At 37.4% G+C, this 10,190-nt stretch overlaps 1 protein-coding gene across 1 annotated transcript; it reads right to left on the reverse strand.

Annotated features, from left to right (window-relative positions):
- Positions 1–8,848: 8,848 nt before the first annotated feature.
- LOC118631460 (39S ribosomal protein L48, mitochondrial-like) lies at positions 8,849–9,518 on the reverse strand. The gene has a single exon (XM_036263837.1). The coding sequence runs from the start codon at positions 9,476–9,478 to the stop codon at positions 8,849–8,851; it is 630 nt and encodes a 209-aa protein (XP_036119730.1). The 5' UTR covers positions 9,479–9,518.
- Between the last annotated feature and the right edge of the window lie 672 nt (positions 9,519–10,190).

Genomic DNA, 10,190 nt, shown 5'->3' on the forward strand with positions numbered 1-10,190 from the left:
TCAATCAGGCACTTATTAAACCTTCTGAGGCCATGCTGTCCAGTGACGAGTGTAGTATTCGGAATATGATAGACACAAAATAAATGTTTCATAAATAAGCCAATTTGGATATTTGCTGTAATGCAGACTTATGATCTGTACTGCTGGATTTGGTCTTCATGGAAATCAGATCTGTCTTTAGCATAACTGAGCCAGCAGGAGAACATATGAAGGGTTTCACTGTTATGAAGATATAGTACACATCACAATACCAGATCAATACCAGATATCAGGTTATACTACAAAGCCATCGTAATCAAAACAGTCTGGTACTGGCACAAGAACAGGTATGTAGATCAATGGAACAGAACAGAGAACCAAGTTATCAACCCTAGGCAGTATGCACAATTAGTATTCAACAAAGCAGACGAGAGCATACAATGGAGAAAATATAGTCTCTTTAATAAATGGTGTTGGGAAAATTGGACAGTTACATGCAAAAAATGAAACTAGAACACCAACTTAAACCATACACAAGAATAAACTCAAAATGCATAAGTCTTAAGTATAACTCATGAAACCATAAAAATCCTAGAAGAAAATATAGACAGAAAAATCTCAGACATCATACATAGTGGAATTTTCACTGATACACTGCCTAGGGCAAGAGAAACAAAGGGAAAGGTTAATAAATGGGACTACATCAAACTAAAAAGCTTCTGCATGGCAAAAGAAACCAGTATCAAAATGAAAAGGGAACCCATTCTCTGGGAGAACATATTTGCCAATGATACATCGGATAAGGGGTTAATATCCAAAATATGTAGAGTATTCATACAACTCAACAAAAGGAAGACAAACAATCCAATTAAAAAATGGGCAGAGGACCTGTATAGACAATTCTCCAAACAAGACATACAAATGGCCAGGAGACATGAAAAAATGCTCAACATCTCTAATCATCAGAGAGATGCAAATTAAAACAACAATGAGGTATCACCTCACACCTGCCAGAATGGCAGCCATCAACAAATCCTCAAACAACAAGTGCTGGAGAAAAGGGAACTCTAGCACACTGCTGGTGGGAATGCAGACTGGTGCAGCCGCTATGGAAAACAATATGATGCTTCCTCAAAAAATTAAAAATAAATCTGCCATTTCATCCAGTGATCCCACTTCTAGGAATCTACCCTAAGAAGCCTGAAACACCAATCAGGAAGAATCATAGCAGCACTATTTACAATAGCTAAGATCTGGAAACAGCCCAAGTGTCTGTCAGTAGATGAGTGGATAGAAAATTTGTGGTATATTTACACAATGGAATACTACACAGCTGTAAGAAAGAAAGATCTCTTACCCTTTGAGATGACATGGAGGGACCTGGATAATACTCTCCAGATCTTATTTGTGGAATATATTGAACAAAATGAACTGACGAACAAAATAGATCCAGAGACGTAGAAGTATGGAACAGACTGACAAACCTCGGAGGGAAGGAGAGTTAGGGGAAGGGAAGAGCTAAATCAAAGAACTGATACCCATATATGCACAACCAATGGACACAGACAACAGTGTGGTGAAGGCAGGGGGTGTGGGAGTGGGGAGGAGGGAGTCAATGGGGGAAAAAAAGGAGGGACATATATAATATTTTCAACAATAAAGATAAATTAAAAATAAATAATTAAATGAAAAGAGTAAGTGTTAGGAAAGGAGCTAGTGCAAATGCCAAGATAGGAATATACGTACTTGTTTTTTTTTTTCGTCTTTTTTCCTTTTCACTGAAACCATTACAACTATATATTAACAATTAGGAAATGGAGAAAGGGTAGAACATACTGTATAATCACCAATTTAATGCTTTTTCAATGCTGAGAAAAAGAAATGGAATTAGCCGAAGAACATAAACACATTGGACAAAGAAGATTGTAAGAAAAAGTAAGATTTAGCAATGTCTTCGCTTCCTATGGCTGCAGTCACAAAGTACCAAACTGGGTGACGTAACAACAGAAATGTCTTCTCTCCCAGTTCTGGAGGTTGGAAGTCCCAAATTCAAGTGTGTGCAGGCCCTGCTCCCTCTGAAGGTCGTAGGGAGGAACCCTTCCTTGCCTCTTCCAGCTTCTTGTGGTTGCTGGCAATTCTTGAAACTCCTTGGCTTGTGGACATACTACTGCAGTATCTGCCTTCATTGTCTGTCACCTTGTTTTTGCTATGGCAGCCCTAGGACACCATCAAAGACTTTGGCCCTAAGAAGTGGGGCGCTGCTGTTAGAAATAATTAAAAATGTGGAAATGGCTTTGGGATTGGGTAATAGGTTGAGTCTAGAAGGTTTTGAAGCACATAATAGAAAAGGTCCTAGATTACCTTGAAGAGACATGAAAAGTTGTTTAAGAGATTGGGAATGTCTATCGTATCTTATCCTGTCCCACCATTGTATTTTGGAAGCAGATAACTTGTTTTCTGGTTTTTCTGTTCTGCACATGGAGAAGAAATTCTGCCTCAAGGTTGCAGCATTCCTTCATGCCTGCGCTTCCAGACTGCTGGCCTGCTTGTGAATTTCAGACTCATGGCCCCACGATCGTGTGAGCGAATTCCTTAAACAAATATACATATATGGTTTATCCAGTGCACACATATATCATCTCCCATTTATTTTGTTGCTATGGAGATTGCTGTTACAAACACCAATAAAGAAAACTCTCAATATGCTTCATACCTAAATTAGCTTCATACTTAAGTTAGCTCATTGAACCATGTTAGAATTGATCATTTAGCAGGTTTGATTTCTTCAGAGCTTTAAAGAGTAGAGAGACACATTAATTGCTGCCATAAAAAAAATTTTGTAAGAGTCATGAAAAATAAATATAAATGCTAATTTTATCTAATTAAAGCTGCAGCAATATAAACTATTATATGTTTTCTTAGTCTGATTAGAAGGCAGCTGATTGGGTATATGTATATGTATATGTATATGTATTTGTATATGTATGTAGAAGAGATAGTAGGTGGGTGCGTAAGTCAGGGCTTCGATAAATCTTTAAATATAAATATTAGTCATTGAGGTTGATGATGATTTTCAGTTGACTACAACAATACAGCTACTTATTTTCTCTCTTCTCTTTGACAGTATTCTTCTCTCCTTAAAAGACTTAAAAGTCATTTCCAAGTTCTAGTAAATACATGTTGTGATTGAAAATTCCATGTGATAACAAGATATATATGCATATGTATATTTAAAATGATATTACAATACCCACTGTATTGATACATTGTTCTCTTAAAGATTGTTTCAGAGCTCCACTAAAAAAAAATGTTCAGCCCTGGCCGGTTTGGCTCAGCGGTTAGAGCGTCGGCCTGCGGTCCGGAGAGACCCGGGTTCGGTTCCCGCTAAGGGCATGTACCTCGGTTGCAGTTTGTCCCTGGCCCTGGTCGGTCGTGGGGTGGCAGCCACTCGATGTGTCCCTTTCACGTCGATGTTTCTCTCTCTCTCTCTGTTCCTCTCTCTCCCTCCCACTCTACCTGAACAAAAAATAGAAAAATGTCCTCAGGTGAGGATAAAAAAAAAAAAAGTCCAAAGCTCAACCAAATATTGACACATCATTAAACAAAAAAAGCTTGATAGTTAAAATTATAGAATGAATATATCATATACATTGAAAAAAACCATTTCTGAAATATACACAGTAGCTCTATGAGGCAGTTTCCCAAGGGTCTCTCTCTCTCTCTCTCTGTGTTCTATTCACCTGAATTCTTTTATTCCTATTTTAAGCTCATGTGTGACAGTCATAATGGGATTTGGTGTAGCAAAAGTGAATGCAACCCTGGCTGGTGTGGTTCAGTTGGTTGAGTGTCCTCCCATGCACTGAAATGTCACCGGTCCAATTCCTGGTCAGGGCATAAAGCCAGGTTGTGGACTCGATCCCTGGTACAAGAGGTAACCAACTGGTGTTTGTCTCTCACACTGATGTTTCTCTCACTCTTCCTCTCACTTCCTCTCTCTCTAAATCAGTCAAAATATATATATTTTAAAGTGAATGCAAAAGAAAATAACAGTAGCTATTGTCAACTGTGCTTCACAAAGTTTAAACTTGGGAGTTCACCTCGCTTGAGTTTATGTGAAACAATGAGACCCTATTAATCTCATGCACGGAAAGAGAAGTTGTGCAATTCTCCTTTCTGATGCCTCTTTTCAGAAAGCACACTCAGGGTCTCCTCCTATTGTCATTTAAATCCCAGGCTTGAACAGCACTGTGGGTTGAATGGGGATTACACTGTTTGACTAAATTCCTGAGGTGTCCCTGGAGGTGTCCCTACCCTGGCTGCTGTCTCAGCTGGCTCCAACCCTGTGTGAGCCCTGTGTGAGCTCCAGTGCCCCTCAGGGACTCTTCTTTCTGGCATCACGGAGTCTGCCCTATGCGTACAAAGCTTATATATGACATGAAAATGGAGGAGACATTTATACAGGTTTCAGGGGCTATTTCTCTGCAATCTGTTTTATTTCTGATTATCCTGTTTCACAAATTCCAGCTGTCCTAATAGTCTCTTTCTTTTACCTCGGTCGTCTGACCTCAGCAAAACCAAGCTGGTGTTGTTTAAGCTCTGCTGGGGCTCCCTCACTGTGCAACCCTCTGCAGTGCCCGAGGAGAAGGATCCATGATGCTGGGCCCCCCTGGCTGGAGTGCATTCTCTCAGGAGTTAGAGACCCGCACTGTCCGCTTTCCCACAGCTAAGATAGTTATTTTTGTATATTTTCTATAGTTATATAATTGTTTTTGCAAAAGGCTGGTCCATTACAAGATACTTCATCATGGCCAGAGGTAGGATTCTCTAAGAACATATTTTATGTTTGTTTATTGCCTTGGGAGTCACTGGAACATCCAGATAGTATAAATTCAAATTCCAACCTGGAAATAATTTAATTTGCCTCCTACAGTCTCGACCAAAACAGAATATCTATCTTGTCCTCGCCCTGTGTTCACTGGCGTGTATTTCTGGACCACCTCTTCCCTGCATGTGTAACCCGTTCCTCAAGGGAGGCCTCTTTTGTCATTGCTGATGAGGGGTAAAACCTAAACCTGCATTGCACAGTCTGGGTTCTCCTTCCATGATAATCACAGTTCAATCACATAATTACTTTCTCTGATTTTAATTTTCCTCTGCATTTCTGATCCCTGAATATATTTGAGTTGAGCTATATATTTAAAAGAATATTTATTACAAACGGGCTAGTCAGGGTGTGGGGAAAGAAGGACTCTCATGAATTGCTAGATAGACGTGTCAGTTCACAATTCTACAGAGGAAAACTGCAAAGTCTCTCAAACTTCCAAAGGTACGTACATTATGCCCCCCAAATTTACTGCAGCACAATTTATATTAGCAAAAGTTTTCAAACAATTTAAAAGTTAATAATTAGGGGACTGGTTAGATAAATGTAGTTTAAAGAAAAAAGAATGAAAGCTCTGGTTGATGTGGCTAAGTTGGTTGGAGCGTTGTCCTGTACACCCAAGGGGGCAAGTTCTAGTTCTGTCAGGGCACATACCCAGGTTTCGGGCTTGATCCTGAGTTGAGTGTGTATAGGAGCTAGCAGATCTCTCTCTCTCTCTCTCTCTCTCTCTCTCTCTCTCACTCTCTTCCTTCCTCACTTTCTAAATAAAAAAAAAAATCAATAAAAAAAAAAAGAATGAAGACTTTTTCATATTTAGATGTGAAAACTATCTAAAACATTGTTTATGTGAAAAACAATGAATATAGTATGCATATTATATATTCTATTTATATAAAATATAGCATATACATACTTTTATTTTTATTCAGTATATATATATATATATAGTTTATCTCTAGAAAGATACATGATAAACTGGTGGTTTTGATCATTTCTATTGAAGGGAGCTGGGTAGTAAGTCATCAGGGTTGGGGAGGAGAATTTAATATAAATGCTTTTGTTTATTTTATTCTTAAAACAATTAAATATATTACCTCTTAAAAATAAAATGATAAAAAGCAAAAATATATTGGTCATATTTTATCTACCATCTGTGCGTGTTGTGCAGGAGCCTGTGGGTCTAGCGTGTTCTGAACTGGAGGTCCGACTATGACCTTGGTAAGTGCAGAATTCCCTATTAGTGGATTCCAATATTCTTTTTTCCTCAGCTTTACTGAGAAATAACTTACATATAATATTGTATAAATTTAAGGTATACAATGTAATTATTTCACACATGTATATATTTCAAAATAATTACCACAGTAAAGTTAGTTAACGTGTCTATCACCTCACAAACTACCAAATTTTGTATGTGGTGAGAGAACATTTAAAATCTATACTTTTAGCAACTAGCAAGTACATGCACAGTGTTGTTAACTATAGTCACCATGCTATACATTAAATCTCCACAACTCAATGCGTTTTTCTTATAACTTGAAATTTGTAACCTTTTACCAACATCTCTCCATTTCTCCCAACCACTAGCATGCTCTCAAGATTCATCCATGTAGTGGCAAATGGCAGGATTTTCTTCCTTTTCATGTCTGAATAATATTCCATTGTATATGTGTGTGTATCGCATTTTCTTTATCCATTCGTCACTTGATGGACATTTAGGTTATTTCCATTTTGTGGCTATTGTTAATAATACTGCCATGAACACAGAAGTGCAGATATCTGTTTCAGATAATGATTTCACTTTCTTTGGATGGATACGTAGAAGTGGGATTGCCGGATCATGGATGGTAGTTCTGTTCTTAATGTTTTTTTTGTTTTTTTTCAGCTTTATTGAGGTATAATTGACAAATATAACTGGTTAGTGAAGACTTGATATACGTATACATTGTAAAAGAATTCCCCCCATTGAATTCATTAACACATCCATCAACTCTCATATTTACCTTTTCTTTTTAAATTTTGGTGAGAACATTTAAAATTTGTTTTATTAGCAAGTTTGAATTATACAATATAGTATTATCAACTATAATCACTATATTACACATTAAAACCTTCAGACCTTATTTATCTTATAACTGAACTTTTGTACCCTTTTACCAACTTCTTCCTATTTCTCCTGCCCTCATCCCCTGGCAACCATTTATTATACTCTCTGTCTGTGAATTTGCCTTTTTTGTTTTTTTTCAGATTTCATATGTAAGTGATACCATGCAGTATTGGTCTTTCTCTGTCTGGTTTATTTCACTTAACATAGTGCCCTCCAGGTTTATTCATTTTGTTGCAGATTACAGGATTTCCTTCTTTAAAAAAAAAAAAAGACTAAATGATATTCCATTGTATATGTATGTCACATTTTCTTGCTCTATTCAACTGTCAATGGAAACTTACACCTTGTTTTTATACCTTGGCTACTGTGAATAATGCTGCAAAGAACACGAGAGTGCACATCTATCCTGTAGATAATGCCTTCACTTCCTTTGGGTGTTTACCCAGAAGAGGGATTGCTGGATTGTGTGTTAGTTCACGTTTTAATTTCTTGAGGAGCCTCCACACTGTTTTTCATAGTGGCTGTACCAGTCTGGATTCCCACCCACAGTGCACGAGGACTCCCTCTTCTCCACATTCTCGCCAGCATTTATTATCACTTGTCTTTTTTATCATCATTCCAACAGGTGTGCGGTGATATCTCATTATGGTTTTTATTCACATTTCCCTGATGATTCGGGATGTTGAGCACTTTTCATGTGTCTGTTGGCCATTTCTATGCCTTCTTTGGGAAAATGTCTATTCAGGTTGTTTGCCCACTTTTTAAGTGAGTTATTATTTATTTATTTGTTTAGTTAGTTATTTAGTTATTTTTTGCTATTGAGTTGTATAAGTTCCTCATATATTTTGGATATAAAATTCTTATCTAATATGTGGTTTGCAAATATTTTCTGTCATTTCCTTTTGTTCATTCAGGTTGCCTTTTCATTTTGTTGATGGTTTCTATTGCTGAGTAGAAGCTTTCCATTTTGGTACAGTCAGAGTTGTTTAATTTTGCTTTTGTTGCCTTTGCTTTTGGTGTCAAATAAAAAAAATATTACCAAGGTTAATGTCAAAGGTCTTACTCTTTATGTTTTCTTCTAGGAATTTTAGGGTTTCATGTCATGTTCAAGTTTCTAAGCCATTGAGTTGATATTTGTATAAGGTCTAAGATATAGGTCTAGTTTTATTCTTTTGCATGTGGCTATTTAGTTTTCCCAACACTATTCATTGAAGAGACTATTCTTTCTCTATAGTATACTCTATTCTCTTTTGTCATAAATAATATGACATATAAGCATGAGTTTATTTGTGGCATTTATATTGACAATTATATTGACCATATATTCATGGGTTATTTCTGGCCTCTGTGTTCTTATTCCATTGATCTATGTGTCTGTTTTTATGCTGATACCATTCTGTTTTGACTACTATAGCTTTAATAGAGTTTAAAATCAGGGTGGACTTGTCTTCTACTTCACAGATTTGTTTTTTTATTTATTTATTTATTATTATTATTATTTTTTGTCTCCAATAAACCTTTATTACAAAAACAAGCAATGAGGTTTTGGAACTAGATAGAGATGGTGATTGTACGCCATTGTGAATGTATTAAATACCACTGAATTAGTCACTTTAAAATGGTTAGTTTTGTTGTATGTGAATTTCACCTGAATAAATTATTTTTTAAAAACACCCATTATCAGCAGATTTTTATTAGATGGAGGATAACGAGGGTTGGCTCAGAGGAAAGTGGTGACAAGTGACAAGCACTCCTCCACAGAGGAGAGGAGGCATTACTGGCTGTGGGATGGAGACTTATATCTAAGGGGTGGGGTCTCCTGTTTAACTTGGCACTCAGTATCACCAGTGCTGGCATGACAGAGTATGCAACGAGCTGGTTCAGCTTGCTAACAGTTCTTCTAGTTCTGGTCGAGCTTTGAACCTTCCCTTGAAGTCTTCTTCAGTGTGCTCCTTCACTGACAATTTGACTCCCTCCGGAAGATTGCTTTGGATTATTTCCAAGAAAATCTCTGCAAATGTAAAACTCAAACCACTTCTCTGAACCACTCGCTCATGGGTGGTAAGAACTGCATCCACAAACATTTTGCCACCTTGGTCCTGCAGCTGTAACACCTCCATGGTCTTGGTAGGTATCGCATAACTTTCTTCCACTTTAATGGAGAGATGGTTGCAGAGGTTGTGAACATATTGAGCATAACTCTTTGCCAGGGCCATGTCATATACAGTCATGTGAATGTTCAAAAGCCCATATTCATAATGGGTCCCCAAATTAATGGGTCTCACTTCTACTTTTCCCCTCTTCTTGGGCTCTTGTGCTTTAATTAGGTGCTCGTATCTTCCAATGCCATGGCTGGGCTTTGTCTTGCAATGCCGACTGGTACTCAGCAGAATGCCACCTACAGAACAGATGGGATTCTCTCCTGAAGTTTTGGACCTTAAGAGGGAAAAGGCTTTCTTAAAAATGATATCGTTCTTCAAACACAGCACCTTTCCCAGAGCTCCGTTCATCCTTTGCTGCTGCGGCCAGTTATTGTGTAAGCCGAAGATCAGCCCAGACAGCTGCAATCTCTGGGTGGCTGATAACACTCTTGTTTTTTTTATTTTTATTTAATCTAGTCTGCTATTAATGAGCTCTATTGCATTGTTCGTTTCATTCACTGGATCCTTTTGTTTCAGAATGTGTTTTTTATGAGTTCTCTCTCTCTGTTAAACCTCTCATTTTGTTCATATATTGTTTCTGATTTCATTGAACTACTTTTCTGTGCTCTTTTTATTAGCTCACCAAGCTTTCTTAAAACAACTATTTTGAATGTTTTATCAAGCAAATCATGAATCTCCATTTCTTTGGGGTCTATTACTAGAAAATCATTGTGTTCCTTAGGTTGTATCATCTTTCCTTGTTTTTTCATGTTCCTTGAGGTATTGTATTGGTGTTTGTGTATTTAAACAAGGAGTCACCTCTTTCCGTCTTACTGTCTTTGGGAGAGAAGTACTTTCTGTCACCAGTTAGGGATTTTGAGGCTCACTCAAAGCTTTTCTGTGGATTCATCTGTTTTACACTTCCTGTTCTTTGTTTGTTTGTTTGTTTGTTTTGATGACACAATTCTTAAGCTTTTGTACTTTCTTTCAGTCCTGCAAAGCTGGACCAGAGCTGACAGCTTCCCTTTTACTTTCCCTGGTGTGATACTGAATACTCAAGTTTGTGTGGTTTCTTCCCAGG

Source organism: Molossus molossus, unplaced genomic scaffold, assembly GCF_014108415.1.
Source record: "Molossus molossus isolate mMolMol1 unplaced genomic scaffold, mMolMol1.p scaffold_m16_p_16, whole genome shotgun sequence".
Lineage (NCBI taxonomy): Eukaryota > Metazoa > Chordata > Mammalia > Chiroptera > Molossidae > Molossus > Molossus molossus.